Here is a 20,071-nt window from a genome sequence, read left to right as displayed (position 1 = left end):
GGTCTGAAAGGGTTCGACTCCCCCATTTCTAGGGTTTCCTGCGTCTCTGCGCCGCTCCCGCCTCCCGCATCCCCACCTACCGTAGATCTCCTTCCCCCACCTCTCTCCCTCCCTTTCACGGCGGTGGTGGCCATGGATCGCTCCCGTGGTTCTTCGAGCGAGGTCGTGTCGGGCATGAAGCGGCAGCGGGAGGACGCGGGCGACGGGGCGGCTGATCTGGAGCTCGAGGCTTCCCTGCACTCTAAGCTTGAGGCCGAGCAGGCGGCTCGGCGACAAGTGGCTCGGGAGCGCGAGGCCTGGGCGGCGGGGCCTGAGTGGCTCCAGAGGGATGAGCGTGCTAGGGCAGCGGCGCCGGCCGTGGCGGGCTCTGGATCTGATGCCCCCGGATCGGGCGGATCTGGGGCTGATCCATGGGAGGCTCTGGTCCCGTGGCCCGTCCCCCTCCTCCTCCCTCGCAGGGACCGCCCCCTGGCTCGTGGAGGCGGCCGCGTCTCTTGTCCGCCATCTGGGTTTGGTGGGCGTTCGATGGGTTGTGGGGGCTGCGGATCTGGCTCCCTTGGTCGTCGTCCCCCGGTTTCTGGCCCTGGTTCATCCTCTGGCGCCTTGGGCGACGGGATTCTCCCTCCTCCTCCTCCTCCACCGGCCCGTCCATCTCCTCCGCCTCTCCATCCTCCTAACCCTAATCTTACATGCTTCGCCTACCATCAACCTGGCCACTTCCAATCCCTCTATTTCAACCCCCCCGTTCTGCCTGATCTATTGAAAGGAAGGCCACCTTACGGTGAACTGCCAAAATCGTCGCAAGTTTGCATCTTTTAAGCTCTTTGGTCAAGGTCTCCTTGGATGCTCCTTCTTCACGCTTGACAGTGAGATCCCTCAGGTGGCAGTGGCCCCTGCGCTCTCCAACGTTGCTATCATCTCGATCAAAGACCACAAAATCTCCACCCAAACTCTCCTAGACGAGCTTAAACTTTGGGATGATGGGGGCTGGGACTGGCAGGTCCGACAGTTGTCCGACTTTGATTTCGATGTGGTCTTCCCTTCCAAGAGCAGTCTTAAGATGATATCTTCATGCATAAGCTTCACTCTTCCTCTTAACCAAATGGTTGTCTCGGTGAAGGCGGCTGCCAATGGTGCAAAACCTATATCACCCCTCTCGGAGATTTGGGTCCTTGTGGATGATGTCCCCCCTAGCTTACGCTCTACCGAGTTCGTCATGGCCTTTGGTGTTCTTATTGGCAAGCCTATCTTGGTTGATCGGGATTCCCTCTCTGTCCTTGGCCCCGTTCGCCTCAAGATCTGGGCTGTGGACCCCTTGTGCATACATGGCCATGTCGATGTCTTTCCTTCTGCGGATGGCTTCAGGCTTCGGGTGCGAGTGGAGGGCGGCGCCAATTCCCACTCCCCACCCCCTCCTCCTCCTCCTTCGGCCGATAACCTGGGCGGTGAGGGTGATAATGATGGCAACTTGAGTGGGGGCTCGCTCCCTCACTTCACGGCCTCTGAATGGGATGGATTGGGTTCGGATTGTCGCGAGCTTTTCAAGGAGAATGCCCCGAAGAGTAAGGATGGTGGAAATGATCAAAATGATGCACATGTCTCTGCTCAGGCTGCCCCGGTTGCTCCTCCTGCTGGCACTCTAATGTCGGGGGTGTGCTCCAACCTGCCGGTTCGGCCGGGGTCTCCGTCTCTTTCTGGCATTGAGGACCTCCCCGCCTCCCCGCTCCGCGCTGCAATGGGGTCTCTTCCCAAGCGCAAGTCTTCTGTTCGCAAGTTCTCCGTTCGCAGTCGGGCTTCTTCAGGGACCAAGCTATCTGCTGCGGGTCTGTGCCGCCGCCTCGATGGTGATATGGGCGATGTGGCGGGTCAGGCCTCCCCGGTGGCGGCTCGGTCTACTCCGATTCAATCTCCCTCCTCTACGGCGCGTAAAAGCGGACGGATCCGCGACAGTGGTATGCGGGTGGCTGACAAGGCGGCTAGGCGTGCGGCTGCTCGTGACCTTCCTGCTTCAGGTATTCCTCCTGCCCCTTCCCCGTCGGTTCAGAACATCTCTTCACCTACTAGGCTTGTATTGCCTTCTTACTCGGATGAGCATTTGACTAAGGTTCTCGCGGATTCTGGTATCTCTCTTGATCATAATTTTGGATCTCCCTCTTCTCTGATTGCTCTTATTAGGGCCAATGAGGTGGCTCAGGCGGCTTTGGCCAAGGCTAAAGAGGCCGCCGCGGCTCCTCCTGCCCCCCCCCCCAGTTGTGGCTGGGGTTATGGAGGAGGGGGGCCCTGCTAGCGATGTTGCCCCGCAGATTTATGTGAAGAAGGGTGTCTCAAAACGTGCTAAAACTTGCTTGGCACCCTGCAGGTCGAGCTTATGCATTAAGAATCTGTCTTACAAATGAGAGCCCTTTTCTGGAATAGCAGAGGTTTCGGGGCTCGGGCGCTGGGACCAAATTAAAGATATTGTCAGGGGTGATAATATAGACTTGATTGGTTTGGTTGAAACCTTCAAACATTCCTTCTCTCCCCACGAACTTTCTTCTATTGCGGGGGCTGATCGCTTTGATTGGAATTTTCTTCCCTCCTCTGGTCATTCGGGTGGCATTCTGTTAGGGTCGAAACGCGACGTTTTCGACTTTGTTATGTTTGATCATGGTATTTTTTGGGCCAGCTCCATGGTGTTTCACCGTCAGCTCAACTCGCTTTGGGAATTTATGGTCGTTTATGGTCCAGACTATTACTGCTGTTTTTCTTTTGGAGGGGGCATATCACTAGTATTACCTTGTGTCAGGGCATCTCTCCAACTCAACTCAGATCACCAAAACACACGTAAATATCGGGATCGGAAATCTCCTTTGGGGAATCAAATCATATGCAAATGTTTGGGTATAACGGTTGGAACATTCTTTTGCCATCCATCGACAGTCATCGAAAGGGTTTGACCTGGGAAGGGTTGGGGGAGTCCGGACGTCTAAAATTCCGCAAACCAACACCAAACCTGGCAAGAGCCGACACCAACCCTGAAAAAGTTCAATGGAGTTTGGACATCCGTCACATCAGACTTGGACATCACGGCACCAAAATACCCTGCCTGTAGCCCCTTTCCCTGCTCCATCTCTCCTACGTGCTTTGTATCCGCACACTCGGAGACCACCTCCACTCATGCCTTGCCGAACCCAGGACCTCTGCCGCTCCAGCCAACGCATGCCCGCCTTTGTTTACATCGCCATTCCTGCCAAAGGCCAGGTACAATCCGCCCCTGCCACTATCATCCATGGCGCACGCCATGCTCATCAGGTGTTTGGCCAAACCATAGCGGGATTTTTTGGCGTTGTTGTTGTTGTTGACTTTAAAGGAAACACACAATGGTTGTATACTCGGCGAAGGAGAATGAATTATTATGTGAGGCGTGGTCGACAGTGTGGAGTTTCAAGGCATGAAGCGAAACGTAACATTTTTGCAAAGTGTGCATGTTTGGTTCAACGAGCAAAATAACTACACACCCTACAACATGGAAGTGATCCATGATTGCGATGCAATCGCTACTCCATCAATGGTACACCATTCAAAAGGCCATCAACAAGTATTGCGGTGTGATTGCACAAGTGAAAAGAAAGTGGCTAAGAGACATGTCACTCGTGAGCTTGTAAGTTTTGCTTCTTGTTGCTCTATGTGTTGGTCATTTCATTAGTTTGCTTAATGTTGTAACTTGTTGACCACGTTGATGCATTTTTCAATGTAGCTCAATGGCATAGCTATTAAAAAGCATGTGCCAAGAAGAGGTTTAAGCTCGAGGAGAGGAAGTTTCAGATGGATGCCGCTTTTAAGACTCTAAATATCAAGGTCTTTGGCACGAACACACTGTTCATTTGCATTTGGGATCAATGAATTTAAAAAGGTTGTTGAACATCCAACGATTTCGTATTTAAATGTACGGTTCAGTTGCTATTCATCTTAGATATTGTTGTCAAAGTGTGACGTTGGACCAGATAAGGTGCCGCTGGGCGTTTGCGAAATCCAATCGGCGCCGGTATGGGTCTCTCGCGGAGGCCTGGGCTTACAACGGTGACCACCGCGAAGACTTCTGCGCATCGGCTATGCCGTGTCGATGGGAAGATCGGCGAGGGGTGGTCGCTCAGTGACACCTCCGTCGCCGACGGCAGGTGCAAGCCCAGGGCATCCTAGCCAGGGTCGGCATTGGTGACTCCTCCACGAGCGGCAGGTAGCAGCCGGTCTCCCGTGCACATGCGCTCTTCTGCCGCTAGGGGGGCCGCTCTCACGATGACGACAACATGGACGGCGAAGGAGGTGTCGCGGGCCACACGTACGAGGTCACCTTGCGCTATATGATAGTTTAGTTTTTTTTAAGATTTTGGTTGAACGGACGAAATCTGTTTTACGTAATTATGTCCGAACTTAAATTAATTTTGTCGTGTTTGCATAAACTTCATCTGAATGTGTTTGTATTGCGGGCGGACATTTATGTCTAGCGTTGGATGCCATATCACTGTACCTCTCCGATGATGACGACGACGACATGGATGACGAAGGAGGTATCGTTGTCCATTTTACGTAAATTTATGTCCGAACTTAAATGAATTCTATCATGTTTGCATGAATTTCATCTGAATGTGTTTTGTATTGCAGGCGGACGTTTATGTCTAGCGTTGGATGCCATATCATTGTACTGCTCCAATGATGACGACAATATAGACAACAAAGGAGGTGCACTATGCCACGGACTCGTCGAGATGCATCCGCGGACAAATACCGTGTTCGTTTTAGGTGATAGCATTGAAGATGCCATGAGTTCTGCTAAAGAGCTAAGAGCATTACTAATAGAACTCTCAAACCCTCAAACCTTCACTAGCGTTTTAAGGATCCAAAAATAATCTTTTTGTGCACTTTTACAGGTTGAAAAACAGGGCCAAAGATTAGAACCCTCAAATCCAACCCTTATAACGGAATATTCCCCATGAACGACGTTGTCGTTGCGCGCGGGAGGTCGACGGGGTGGCCACCGGCGATTGGGGCGACTAGCAGCGGCGGTCGCGGGCGTGGGCGCGGGAGTTGGGAGGATTTTCCCCTCCCGCACGAGGATAACCGCCAAATGAGGGTTGGGGTAGGTTTTGCTCCCTAGCCCTTACTTTTGAGGATTGGGAGAGGGTTTGAGGGTTGGACCTTTAAAATTTTTTGAGGGTTTGAGGATTAAGGGGTTCTAGTCTACGGCTTTTTTTCGACAAAAACTGTAAAAAAGCAGTTATTTTTAAGGGTTTGAGGATTTGAGGGCTCTACTAGTAATGCTCTAAGAGCATTACTAGTAGAACCCTCAAACCCTCAAATCCTTAAAGCACTTTTAAGGGTTGAGAAGTGCCACTTTTTGACACTTTTAAGGGTTGAAAAACAGGGGCAAATACTAGAACCCTCAAACCCAACCCGTAAGCTGCTTTAAGGGTTGGATTTGAGGGTTCTAGTCTTTGCCTCAACCCCAATCTTTAAATCTATCATTTGAGAACTCACAATTTATGACAACAAGAACACAATCAACTTCCAAACAAACTACCAAATGACAATCATTAATGCATGGTTTAATAGTTTACATCACAAAATCATCATCTTCCTCCTCTCATCGGCACCATCACCAAAAGTTGCACCTCGGCGCCATCTCCTAGACCACAAGCGGGCTCCATCAAGCATCTCCATCGGCACCGGTGGAGTCGTACACACCGCCATCACCACAACTACTCATCGGAGTGTCACCTCGAAAAGTAGAGGACGCAACACGGAACATCCTCTTCCTCTCCGCGATGTCCTCCTTGTAGTCCTTCCACCATTGCAATTGGTCTTGATCCATGTCCTTTTTGGACATCATCATGTGCTCTTTCTCTTCCACCATGAGTTCTTTCCATACCTTTGCCTCTTTGAGCTTGATCATCCTCTCCTCCAACTTGGCCTTGCGCTTTGCTTCTTCACGCTTTGCTTCAACTTGTGCAAGCTTGACCTCTTTCTTCTTCTCGGTGATAAGAAGCTTCGTCTCCAATGTCTTCGTTGTCAATTCCTTTCTTGCCTTCATCATGTGGTCCATCTTCTCCCTTAGGCTTGACGCCTCTTCTTCCATCTTCACCCTTAGCTTGCCCTTCTTGTTTCCCTCGGGCTTGCCCACGTTCCTCTCCTCCTCATCTTCACTATCGTCCATCCTTAGCATTGCCGACTTCTTGGGTCCACCTCCGCGTTTTGGAGGAGGTCCATGAACGAGGATGGGGTTGCCATTTCCTCGAGCACCTCGTGCGCGGCGGGAGGAGGTTCGGCGACGGTGGCGGGCGGGGCCGCGGCCGCGGCGGCGGGCTTCTTCCGCGGCTTCTTCACGGCCGGGGACGAGCCGACGACCTTGGCGGCCCCTCGAGGCCCACGGCCGGCCGCCTTCAGCCGGCTCTTCTTGGGGGCGGGCGCCGGGGCCGTGGCGGGGGCAGGCGCCGGGGCGGAGACGGGGGCCGGGGCGGGAGGCTGGGAGGCGGGAGGAGGCGCCGCGAGGCCCGCCCGCCGCCGCTTCGCCCCGACGTGGGTCGCCGCCACCACGTCGGCGACGGTCGGTTGGGCGGGGGCGGGGGCGGGGGCGGGCGCCGGGGCGAGCAGGGCGGGAGCGGCGGGCGGGGGCTTGGCGACGCTGGGGCCTTCCATGGCCGGCGCGGCGGGAGGCGGCGGGAGCGGAGAAGGAGCGGTTGGCTCCCGCGCGATGAGGAGGAGTGCGACGAGGAGTGCGGGTTGGGGGGAGATTTTCCCCTCAACCCCTACTTCTACAGATTGCAAAGTCGTTCGAGGGTTGGACCTCTAAATTTTTTTACGGGTTTGAGGGTTTAGAGGTTCTAGTCTACGGCGTTTTTTCGGCGAAAACTATAAAAAAAGCGGTTATTTTCAGGGGTTTGAGGGCTCTACTAGTAATGCTCTAAGTAGGGAAAAGAGATATTACAATGGTATAGCCTGCATAGCTAGAAGTAAACGTTGATGTTCCGCGAAAAGGGTGTCAGCAAAAGAATGTAAAGCCGCACATCTTTCACTTAAGTCGCCTTGGCTCGTCTCAGTCGCTCATTCTCTGGAGCATTTTGTTCCACTCAATGCTAGTGTTGTGTTTCTTCAGGTAGAAGTGAATCTTTAGATGAGTTTGAGACATGATAGACTATCATCATCTTGAGTTGCGCCTTATCCTCAAGGCAAAGAAGTTTGTAACATGGGAATGTATTTGTCCAGAGGTACCGCCCAACTAGAATCTTGTTGCCATGCCTGATGCGTGTGTCCAAGATTGCCACAGCCCACAGGACTAGTTTTTTGTTTCTCCATACTTCAAATGTGTCCTGTAAAATTTAGAGTGCACTCCAAAACGATTTCGGAGGCTGCCTTTTTGGGGGATCTGCTACCGTTGCTCTAAGATAGTGTTGTCTTGGCAAAATGCTTGGATTAGAGCTACTGTTGGACTTCTTTATATAACGAATGCCACTGGTTGCACACGGATCACAGGTTATTTACATACTGGTGCTGGGTATATTCAGCAGAAGCCAATGCAATCCAAGGGCTCTCTCCTTTCCTTTCTCTACCGAGCTGCGGAACCGGTGAGAATGCAAGGACATGCTCACTCTGATTTCTGCAGAAGCCTACATTAATGCTTCGATGTAGAGCTTGTGGTCTCGCCTCACCAGGGAGAGTTCATTCTTCGCTGTACAATTCTCCCGGGCATAACCTCCGTTCCATATAAACTAATATAAGAGCGTTTAGATAACTAAAATACTGATCTAAATGCTCTTATATTAGTTTACGGAGGGAGTACATTTGACCATTAGGTCCATACTCAGTAGCTTGCAAGTCAAAAGAGACATTTTATGAGATGGAAACATATCATAAACACCAAGTGGAGAATCATAGGCCAGGCCAGTATTTCTGCGCAGTGCAAGGCCAGTGTGAGCACATGTGGCTCCAAAACTTATGAATAGCCAGTGTGTGAATCCCTATGATTTACCCATGAAAATATTTTAGACAATGTTTTGTGAAACTAATTGAGATATAAAATTACAAGTACTGATGTGAAATAGTGCAAGCAGTCAAACTCAGACCAGCTGGATTAGCATATTGCTACGAACAGTCAAGTGCATCGTTTTTCTTTATTATAGCATGAAGAGCTAAATATGCAAGGATAAATAGTTTTTCTTACTGCGTAAGAAGCTTTGTAATGAAGCACTTCACCTCAATTTAATTTCTTGCTTTGGCAACGCATAAGATAATCTCTGGCTTCATTGAGATCTGTCACAAAAGTACATTCAGCCGAAGTAGTAAAGTACGTTGCATGTCAGGTGTAACAAAATGAAAATCTGGTGAACGTGAACAGCACCAGGAAGACGGCGGTAGTCTGGTTCTATTCCATCTCCATTGATGTCTTTGTGATTTGGCGTGACATATTTGCCAACTGTGACGACAATACCAGAACCATCATGAAGTTCAAATACAGACTGGATTAAGCCCTGCAATATCATAGACACTTGAGTTACATATGAGAACGGGCATACTATAAGCCTGTTGGTCACAGCAGGGATTGACATATGATCTGCTATTTCAGGTGGTTCAAACTTTAAACCTTGCCAAAAGTCCTTTCGCCGACAAGAACGGCTTTGCAATTGTCATGAAGTGCTGAAGCAACCTATAAATTATCATTAACTTGGTGAGATCCTACTACTATGATCTTTTATACTACCAGTGAGAAAAAAATTACTTACTATTTCGCTGGCACTCGCTGTCCTATTGTTCACCAGTACCTGTGTGTCATAAGGTGCGGATGGACAAGTGAGATACAAATGAGTCTGGAGATCTGACTGCACCATAATAAATACTCCTATATGGCATGACCTACTAAATTTCTGTAAGCAACAAGTTAACTAGGGGACTTGCTACAACATAAAACTGAATCTGCAATAAACCATTTATTTATAGTATTGATCTGATTAAAAGTGTGAAGTAAGAAGACCCATGAAGTATGGACAGGTAAATCAGGAAATAATCTGTAACTCAAGGATACTCACATTGTCAAGTTTATTATAGGAAAGTGTTAACATTGAATTAGCCAGCTGAAGCTGCTTAACAACTTTAATGTGGTAAGGACCGAGGAATGTGTGGGTAAATGCTGTATTCACACTTACACGGTTCAACAAAACAGTGGAGAAGTGTATCTGCTTGAGATATCTTTGTACTACTAACTCTTGAAGCATTTCGAAATAGGTACATCACCATCATTAAAACATACCATCACAGGAGTTGTAACCAAAGGTCCACTGTCAGTAACAATTGTATTTTGGACTTGACGATCCCGGCCAGTAGTATAAATGACCTGAAAAACAATCCGTTAAGGGCATATATGTTTCACTACCAAAGTTTAGTTAAGAACATGAAACTATAAATAGAAATGCTTTAAGCAATTCAATACATGACGCTCTCAAACTTACTACTATGTAAAGAAAGACTTTTTGACTTTTAACAGTCTTTATCGAAAGCATATGAAGAATGGTAATGTTATGGCGCTGCTAGAAGGAGGGCGCGAGAGGGCCGGCCGGGAGCCTTTTGCCCACGGCCGGGCAAGAGGGAAGGGATTTCCTTCTTAATTCTTGCTTGATTCGATTGATACATCTCCTCTCTTTATATAGAGAGGCTTACTTGACTCCCAAGCAAGGCTTACTAAGCAAGCGACCCTTATCTCTAATTAACCCTAAGACTAACGGGCTATACCACCAGCCCAGGCCATTAGGCCCATTACGTACTCTAACAGGTAACTACTAACTAGAAGCCCATATGCATTGGCTTTTTAACTAACTATTGGTCTGTTAAGATTAGCAGGTATTACTTCCGTCCCAACTTGTCTTAATTTTTCTAGATACGGATGTATCAATTTTTGGATAAATTGCGAAAGCCAGTACTTGAACTCAAGACCTTGGGCTCTGATACTATGTTAAGCTTCATGAACCAGGCAATCCATATATACACCTATACATGGACACAAAGGGGGCATCAACAATTTTTAGATAAATCGCAAAGCCAGGACTTGAACTCAAGACCTTGGACTCTGATAGCATGTTAAGATTCATGCGCTAGCCAACACAACCAAAAGTCCGAACTGATGGAAAGCGCCAGGCAATCCATATATACACTTCAACAGATAAATGTTACCAACTGCTCAAGAATGAGATTTTTTTTTCCATAGAGAGCCTGCATTACAGTTAGGCTGGTGACCAGCGGAAAAACATCAGGACCTAAACCAGCGGTGATCACTATTTAACTGGTGTACTGGTAGCTACTGATTGCTATGTAAAAATGGCTGGTTCATGGGCCAAATGACACCATTCAATTCCTCCCACCGGTAGAATATATGCATTTTCCCTTGTATGCACGATACAAACATCAAAATTAAAACTAGTAACCCAACAAAACCACACGCTGCTAAATGAGCGCATGATTTTTATTAATTGAAAATATGAATCACGGTGGCGGTGGTGATGGTAACAACCTCTTCATGTTGTTAATATATTTTGAACTGCGGAATTAGTTTAGAATTTCAAATCATTAGTCAACATCAACGAAAACCTAGCACGATCAGTTGCTTCCATGACCATGTCCCAACCAAGATTAAAGCATCTGGCACATGCATTGTACTTAACTAGATGATGCCCCGCACGTTGTTGCGGGACTGTTTTGCAATATTTCAATGAGGTTTTGGCTATATGGAAAATGAATATTTTAAATAGTAATTTTTAAACTAATATAAGAATTAAATGTAAATAGCATTATAGAATGGAATTTCCATGCATGCATGTTTGCATGTTGAGGAGGGCCTTTTCCCTTGCATATTGAATGATGAGGTAGCATGCTTGCATGTTGGGAGAAATATGTTAGTGGGGGCTAGCTATTTAGATATAGAAGATTCCTGAGTTACTATTTCATGGAAAGTAAGCTTGTATTCAAATGGACACAAAAGTTCCATAAGATTTTAAGGCCAGCTTCAGAATACTTGAATTGGAGAACACCAGACCAAGGAAACCGCAGGAATAGTGAAATCCTATGGGAAACAAAACCAAATGAACGGTTTCAAATGGCTGTTCCAAAGCATACAAGAATCTGGAGAGTGGATTTTTTTTTCTTTCCATAACAGCCTTTGGAATGTCGGAATGGACCAACGAACTACAATGGAAACCCTTCCTCTCTTCAACATATTGGAGGATAGTTAATATGAGCTCAGCTCAAGCCCCATTTTAAAGCATGACTGCTCTTTCTCACACATCTTCTCTCTACAACAACAACAAAGCCTTTCAATCCCAAACAAGTTGGGGTAGGCTAAAGTTGAAACCCATAAGATCTCAAAACCTAGCCATGGTTCATCTTCTCTCTGTAACAAAAATGATATTACTGTAAAGAATGCATGTAGAGCATCCAAATAGCTATCTTGTACATTTCTGTGTCTTCATTTCCTCTAGGAACCCAGTAGAATTGACATCTACTCCCTCCGTCCCATAATATAAGAACGTTTTTAACACTAGTGTAGTGTCAAAAACTTTCTTATATTATGGGACGGAGGGAGCAATTATTGTGTTTCTCCTAATCCCGCTTCTAATATTTCCAAAGTCCCAAGCGGGCCGTTGTTTTTACCCAAATTTCCTCTATAATGGGTCATTCCATAGGAACTTCAAAGCAATCCTAAGCATTCATTCATTCCAGGCATACATAGGAAAATCCAGTTCACTCCAAAATTTCCTCTACTTTCCCTTTATTTCAGAAAATCCCCAACAGAATTTACTTTGACTAGTCATGTGGGTAAAAGCAAAGCTGTTAAAGCCATAACCAATGATCTAGCACCATTTTGACATGAAAATAAAACATATGCACCAATTTTGTAATGATTGCAGAAAAGAAAGCACAAGTTAAAAATAAAGAAGTAAAGTTCCATACCGTGTCTCCTTTGTTCAAGAAGAGCTTTGCAATCTCTATTCCAGCCTTCAAGATAAACATAACATCAGACCGTGTAAGCATAACCCATCGAAAAAAGATGATATCTTGGCAGTTCATTTCTGAACCTATGTGACGAGCCTCAAACTATTTCAAGAAATTCACAATAACTCAAGAGCCTCAATAAGAAGAGAATACCCTACCAAACACAATTTAATTCCGGGCTTCTAGCAGATTAAAGATAGGACATTCTAGCATTCAAATTTTGGTTCCTATACACCATCCGAGAGCAAGAAGTGACCTAATGAAGGGCGGTAATATAGCCTTTTGTATACATGCCTTTAGATATTGCTCATAATCCTAGAATGACATCTACTTTAGGAAGCGTGGGCGTAATTTGAAAAAGAAAAAAATGGCATACTTGCACTAGTCCACCAAGATTGTCCCTCAGGTCCAAAACAAAATAGGAGGCACCTGAATTCTGTAGACGTTTCAGTGCTGCAAGAGACAGGTAACGTTAAAAGGACAAATCTTGCTGTAAATCAACAACAATGATATCTAAAAGACTACAACTAAGATTATTGTAGTATCAACAGAATCACATGCAAGCCAAAGGTACTAAAAGAGCAGAAACAATCAATTGTGTACATTCAGTTTGCAAAAAAGGGAGGGGGTATTATAAACTGTCGTTATGTTCTCAATTTGGATAAGAATTTAAATATTTAGATGTATGCAAATCAGCTCACTAGAGTTAGACACTAGATAGCAATTTGCAAAACATAGTTATACAAAAAATGGCACAGATTTAGAAATGACAGAGGATAGGGTGAACAAACCAGCAACACACCGCTGACCAAATCTTTTTTGGCCACTGCATTGAACTCTTTAATGTGAATATATCCGACAGATGAATTCTCATTGTCTCTTTTCTCCAAACGATAGAAAATTGGAGTGCGAGCAGCCATCTGTCTTTGCACTTTCATTGACTCAACAGGACCACAGTTGCCATGCTTAACCTATATATAATATTATAAAAAAGAGTAAGATAGTTTGAAAATAAGGGACACAAAGAGATGCCAGACAGACTCTTAATAGTGTTCATAAGATTGTTCAAAACCTTAATTGTAACAAAAGTTTCCTTTGGGCCTTGCAGCATCGATGACACGTCAAATGCAGATTTACCTCTTACATCGATACCATTGACAGACATAAGCTCATCACCCTGATAAAGATAAATGACCCGGAAGGATTAGGTGATGTGTGTATATGATCTAACTTCATACCCAACTAGGTCATGGGATAATCCTAGGCTCCCAGCAATCAACAGTAAAATAACAGTGTTCTCTGATAATAATTACCAAAAGTGTATTTTCCGAAATAAATGCTGCTTTCCCCTAAAAAAATGATGCCTTTAGTATGTTGAGAATGAGAAAAGTCAAAATAGAACTTGCCATTTGTTCAAATATCTTAACACGTTCAATTTTTAGGAATGAAATAAAAAAAGCTAAAGCTGAGAATACTATGTTCTATAGTGAAGCGCTTAGCACAAAATATGAAATAGAAAGGGTTCGGTTAATCCATGCAAAAAAGATTAAAAGCTTTAGTCATCCTTTTCAAGACAAAAAAAAAGCATTACTGATCTAGTTACTCCATAAGGTATAAGCAGAGACATGAGCCAACATTATTTCAGCATCTTGATTCTTAAATTGGGAGTATATAGTCAAATGCTGCCCATATGTAACTGGTCATGCAGTTTGACTATCTGCTAAGATAACTTTGTACAAGAAGTACATACCAGAAACCGGAACATGGTCGGTTTGAAAACATTGTGGTATAAGCAAGATTCCCATAGAAAAGAAAAGCAAACTATCAATTAAAAAGCCTAAATGCTTAGCAGTTGATACCTGTCTAACACCAGCAGAGTGAGCAGGCCCATCTAGTATCAGTCCTAATACCACCAATCTTAAAGAACCATTGTCATCAGGAATCTCTCGTAAGTTCAACCCAATACCAGTCATGTCATACTTTGACATCTTTGAGAACTTTAGCAGATTGATTGAACATATGCAAAATTACCAAATAAAATCAATCAAAGATCAGCAATTAGTAAAAACATTCAAGCAAGAGTTTTGTATTACAACACTATGAAAGCAAAGGAGAAAAAGAGCACAAGATTGTTAGCTTTTGAACGCTAGAACAAATCAACCAGGAGCAACCTGTACGTGCAAGGCTGCAAGCTAGCTTCAACAAGCAACCAAGCAGGCAACTTAATTGATAGTAGCTAGCTAGGTTGTACTCGCCGGCGGCTTGTACTACACAGGATCGATTTGATCTTGGATCGACGGGGCGACTCTCTCGACGGAACTCTCGTAAACTTGCGAACGTAAACTAGTACAGACGAAAACTGATTTTGGTGATAGCTACAGGAGCGTGTCTCTCCTGGCTTCTTTTTATTTGAATTGCTTTTTCGTTGTGTTTACAAGGGGCAGGTACAGGCATATATATATGCGTAGGACAGCCTAGTATCTAACCGATCTGTACTAGCTAATACCAATCCTACTCGGTATCCTATATGTTGTACTACTCGGACACGTACACAGACGTGTACTCGGACGTCGGGTTTAATCCCAATATTCACCCCCTTAAACATGACGTCCTCGCTACGGCCTGGATCCCAAATGCGATGACTGCTTGTATGCTTTACTGTTGGCATTCCTTTCGTCGTTCCTCGTAGCATTTCAGGGACCGTCTTTGCTGTCGTCGGCTCGTCTGTAGCTTGACGCCAGCACTCCTCCTTGGTCACGTCTTTAACCTTCACTTGTTCTTCGGTGCTTGATAGACTGTCATTTGGATCATCGAGGGGACATATCTTGAACCCGAGCAAGACCAAACTTCGGTCTAACTTTGCGTTCCAAGCTCTTGGCGCTTGCTTCAGCCCGTAAAGTGCCTTCTTGAGCTTGTAAACTTTCCGTTCTTCGCCTTTCTTCTCGTAGCCGAGGGGTAGTTCCACGTACACTTCTTCTTTGAGGTCGCCGTTGAGGAAAGCGGATTTCACATCCATATGATGAACCTTCCAATCCTCTTGTGCTGCCAAAGCTAGGAGCACTCTCACCGTCTCGATTCGAGCAACCGGTGCAAACACCTCCTCATAGTCAACTCCTTGACGTTGTACGTAGCCCTTTGCGACGAGTCTTGCCTTGTGCTTCACAATGGCACCCTTCGTGTCCTTCTTCAACTTGTAAACCCACTTCAAACCTATGGCCTTTTGGTTCGGAGGTCGGGTTACCAAAGTCCACGTGCCATTGCTCTCGATCGCCTTCATCTCCTCATCCATGGCGTGCATCCAACTTGAACTTTTGCTCGCCTCTACGAAGTTCGCCGGCTCCTTAACTCCGAGTAAACACAAATCGGAGTACTCAAGTGTAACTGGCTTTGCATACTTGTAGACTTTCTTGAGGGGCTTGTAGCGACGAGGCCCGGAAGAATCCGTCGTGGCTTGCGAAGGGGGTGACACAAATTGTGACGGCGTCGATGCACTTGAGGAAGACCGTTGAGTCTCGGGCGTGGTAGATGCCGGGTCGTTGGCATCCGCGTCGTCAGCGTAGTCGTCGTGATCGTGACCATCATCTTGATTGTCATCATCACTATGCGCCTCGTTGTCGATGTCGTCGCCGAGATCTCTACCCGTGTCTTGCGCGTCGTTGTTGCTATCACCTTGCGACCCATGCACATCGTCGTTGGTGTCGGCACCATGGCGATCACTGCCATTGCGGTCACCTTGGTTGACTGTCTTGCCAACCACCTGGACATCCTCCCTTGCATCTTCATCAGTTGGAAATTCAACAGTGAATATGTTACCGTTTGGAGCATCGTCGGCTGCTGCGCTCCAATTCCACGCTTGGTTTTCTTCAAACACAACGTCGCGTGAAATCCGTAGACGCTTGGTTCGTGGATTGTAGAAGCGGTATGCCTTGGTGCCGAAACTCCTCTCGTATCCGATGAACACCATCTTGGTGCTGCGATCGGCAAGCTTTGAGAGATGCGGCTCCGCCGTCTTCACATGCGCCACACACTCAAACGTCCGTAGATGAGACACATTCGGCTTTCGTCCGTAAATTGCTTCATATGGAGTCTTGCCGATCACCGCCTTCATTGGAGCCCGATTGAGAAGATAGACCGCCGTCGAGAGAGCTTCTCCCCAAAAAGTCCCCGGCAAGTTCTTGCTCTTGAGTAAACTTCTCGCCATGTCAACGACGGTTCGATTGCGCCTTTCAACAACCCCGTTCTGCTGTGGCGTATAAGGTGCCGTCAGGAACCTCTTTATGCCAATCTTCTCGCAGTAGTCATAGAACTCGTTCGACGTAAACTCTCCGCCACGATCTGTCCGTAGAGCGCGAACCTTCAGCTTGTGTTCCATCTCCGTTGCAGCCTTCAGCTTCTTGAACGCTTCAAACGCCTCATCTTTAGATCGTAGGAGAACGACCCACATATATCTCGAGTAGTCATCTACCACAAGGAAGAAGTACTTCTTTCCTCCGTGAGTTGCTGGGGTGATAGGGCCACATAGATCACCATGGAGCAGCTCGAGTGCATCACTTGCACGATAGGTAGACTGAGCAGGGAATGGCCTGCGGTGCTGTTTTCCAACCAAGCACCCATCACATACTCGATCAACATGGTCGATAAACGGCATCCCAGATACCATCTCCATCTTCGACATCTTCTTCAAGGCGTAGAAGTTAACGTGTCCAAATCTAGCATGCCATAACCATGAATCATCATCACTCTTGGCGAGCCAACACTCCGGTTGAGATTGATCAAGGTTGAGAATATAGAGCCTGTTCCGCGTGCGATTCACACGCACTAGCACGTTTCGGAGGTTGTCGAAGATCGTCATCACTCCGTTCTCGATATTCACCTTGCATCCATTCTCGTCAAGTTTCCCGATAGAGATGATGTTGTTGCGAAGCCTTGGGATGTAGTACACTCCGGTGAGTATGCGATGTTCTCCTGTGAGACCCTCGAAGAGGACAGAGCCTTGCCCGCAAATCTCCACATTTGAACCATCACCGAACTTGACTGAGCCTGGAACATCATATTCCAGCTCGAGGAACTTCTCCTTGCACCCCGTCATGTGGTTACTGGCACCCGTGTCTAGATACCATGACATGTTCTGGTTTCCGGATAACTTTGGTGTTACTTTTTTCTCATGAAGTAGCACCTTCCGGTTTGGTTTCACAACCGCCGTTTGGACGAGATCACAAACTTCGGCCATCAGAAGACCTGGACGTTCGTCTTCCTGCTTCACCAAATTTGCCTTGATCTCCCGCTTGTTAGGCTCCGGACAATCCTTCACAAAGTGACCCATCTCGTTGCAGTTATAGCACTTGACCTCGGACATATCCAAGTTCCTTGGCTTCCACTCTTTAGATCGGTTTGCCTTACCACGACCTTGTGGCTTGCCTTTTCCTTTGCCTTTTCTGGTTTGTCCGCCGCGCTTCGCGTTGCTTGAGCCTTCGCCAACGTTGTGCCTTCCTTTGCTACTTGGGGACTCCCAATCTGTGCGCGAGTACATGAGTTGGTCACCACCTCCTCCTTTGCCTTTCCGACAACCACGAGCATTCTCTTCCCATGTCCGCAAGCGTCCGATCGCCTCCGTTATGGTCATGTCGTCGATGTCGTAAAGCTGCTCGAGCGTGCCAATGATGTACGTGAATTTAGCAGTCACCGAACTGAAAAACTTCTCCACAATCTCGGTCTCCTCGAGCTTTGCACCAAGCGCGCGGATCTCTCCCACCAATGTAGTCAGACGCATGGCATAGTCGTTCACCGATTCAGTTTCCTCCATCTGCAACTTGTGAAATTGGCGCTTCAGCACTTGTGCCCGAGCCTTGGTGACGCGATCTTCTCCGATCCTCATCTCTTTGAGTGCGTTCCACGCCTCTCTTGCTGTCTCGAACTCCGCCAATGTCATCAGCACGGAATCCGGCACAGACTGGGCTATGGCGGCCATGGCACCTTCGTCGCACTCCTTGTCGACGTCGTCGTCCGTAATGGCCTCCCACACTCGAAGGGTTCGGAGAATGATCTTCATCTTCACCGCTCACACGCCGTAGTTGGCGTCGGTGAGCATCGGGTACTGGATGGGGATGTTGCGATGCGCCTGTACATTGGCGCCGCCCGTTCCGCCACCACTTGTTGCTGACTTGCTCTGATACCAATTGTTAGCTTTTGAACGCTAGAACAAATCAACCAGGAGCAACCTGTACGTGCAAGCTAGCTTCAACAAGCAACCAAGCAGGCAGCTTAATTGATAGTAGCTAGCTAGGTTGTACTCGCCGGCGACTTGTACTACACAGGATCGATTTGATCTTGGATCGACGGGGTGACTCCCTCGACGGAACTCTCGTAAACTTGCGAACGTAAACTAGTATAGACGAAAACTGATTTTGGTGATAGCTACAGGAGCGTGTCGCTCCTGGCTTCTTTTTATTTGAATTGCTTTTTCGTTGTGTTTACAAGGGGCAGGTACAGGCATATATATATATGCGTAGGACAGCCTAGTATCTAACCGATCTGTACTAGCTAATAAAGATGGCATCGCATTGCTACAGTCTCCAGATGTAGGTTCGTTAGGCCAGACCGCCAGAGTGTGTACCATGTACCAAACATACAAAACAACAACAGAGAGTGGAAGTCCAAGTCAGATGGTATTCTCAAGTGTAGTCCAACTTATGCTGATCTAGAGAACTCTTTGAAGATCAGCATGCATGACACTATGACTTCCAGTGCAGAAAGAAATGAAATATTTTTTGCCTGAGATCCAAGAGGAAACAGTAGATCTAGTTTACATCAACTTTCGCACATGTACTTGACGATATCATGGAACTCAAGTGCTCGTGGCATGCTAGTAACATGCAAAATGGCCCGGGGAGAGCTTCTATGTCATTATTATCTAACAAAAGATGTAAAATGGATACGTGGATCATGAAGGACAAAAGGTAATGACCTTAGTGGATTGGGGAAACAATAAACATCAATCCAAGTTTGAGCCATGTTTCGCTTGCTGAAATCAATGGCATAGAACAGTGCCACTTATAAATAACTTACATCTGAGGACGACAGGAATCTTGTATATGGATCACCCAGGCTAGCTAGCATTTTCGTGATGATGTCGTGGGCTCTAGAGCGGGATTTGATTGAGCCTTGAAGAATATCTTGCTTCCGTTGCTGCATCAAATTAAAATTGAGAGATCCACTATCACTGATGATAGAAGTGAGCGTTCTGGGCTTCTAGCTACAGTGTGCATTGAGACTTTATTGTAGTAATGTGAACCAACAAATACAGTGATACAGAATCGCATCACGAGACAAATTTACCATCCACAGCTCCGGTGACCATGGGCGGCTGCCGGCGTCGGGGAGGAAGCCCTCGTTGACCACCTCCCACGCCTCCTCCACGAGCTGCTCGTTCGTCACCGCCTCGGCCTTCACCTCCACCTCCCTCCCGTCGTCCTGGCCGCGGCATATCTCCGGGGGCTGCTCCACCGGCGCCACAGCCGCGGCGTTGCCCGCGAGGAGGGAGAAGGAGATGGCGGCCGCCGCGGCCGCCGTGCGGAGGGCGGCGGGGAAGAGAAGCACGCACGGCTGGGGCTTGGGCTTGTGGCTAGGGCTGGGGTTCGGTCGCGACTGCGGCGGCGGTAGCGGTGGCGCGTAGGAGAGTGGTACCATTTCGGTGCTGTGCTGGCTCCACCTCCACAAGCTTCGTGGTGGGAGGGAGTGAAAGAGGGGGGGAAACACTTGGTTTTTGGTTTAGTGGTGGGGGTGGGGGTTTGGAGCGGATGTGGGGATGGGGCTGGCCGTTGAACAGTCCGCCACGGCGGAGGTAGTGGAAGACGAATTTTGGGATTCTCTCAACTTTCTTTTCGTGAAATTTGTAGGCTTTACTTTTTTTATATATCAGGTTTAGGTTTTGTGTACTAATAGAAGGTTTGTGCACTTCCTAAAAAAATGTGTGTATTTTTGCTGCGCCGTTTGTGTTATTGGAATTTCATAAAGAGATATATTGGGTTCGGCGCATGAAGAAGATGATGGGCTATGTTTTTTA

The 20,071-nt window shown here is 47.1% G+C and overlaps 1 protein-coding gene across 6 annotated transcripts; it reads right to left on the bottom strand.

Annotated features, from left to right (window-relative positions):
- Positions 1-7,441: 7,441 nt before the first annotated feature.
- On the bottom strand, positions 7,442-19,784 carry LOC119276469 (carboxyl-terminal-processing peptidase 1, chloroplastic-like). 6 transcript variants are annotated; one of them, XM_037557524.1, is made up of 13 exons: positions 19,345-19,784; positions 19,075-19,194; positions 13,869-14,006; positions 13,082-13,186; positions 12,812-12,980; positions 12,386-12,462; positions 11,968-12,012; positions 9,278-9,361; positions 8,754-8,792; positions 8,615-8,677; positions 8,372-8,501; positions 8,195-8,283; positions 7,442-7,991 (listed from the first exon to the last, which is right to left on the bottom strand). In XM_037557524.1, the coding sequence occupies exons 1-12, from the start codon at positions 19,693-19,695 to the stop codon at positions 8,228-8,230; spliced, it is 1,377 nt and encodes a 458-aa protein (XP_037413421.1). In that variant the 5' UTR covers positions 19,696-19,784; the 3' UTR covers positions 7,442-7,991; positions 8,195-8,227. The 6 variants fall into 6 exon arrangements, with proteins under 6 accessions (XP_037413421.1, XP_037413422.1, XP_037413423.1 ...); XM_037557525.1 differs by having other exon boundaries at positions 7,442-7,923; XM_037557526.1 differs by having other exon boundaries at positions 7,442-7,742.
- Positions 19,785-20,071: the final 287 nt, after the last annotated feature.

The sequence above is a fragment of the Triticum dicoccoides genome, chromosome 3B, assembly GCF_002162155.2.
Source record: "Triticum dicoccoides isolate Atlit2015 ecotype Zavitan chromosome 3B, WEW_v2.0, whole genome shotgun sequence".
Lineage (NCBI taxonomy): Eukaryota > Viridiplantae > Streptophyta > Magnoliopsida > Poales > Poaceae > Triticum > Triticum dicoccoides.
This window is presented reverse-complemented; position numbering and strand designations above follow the sequence as displayed.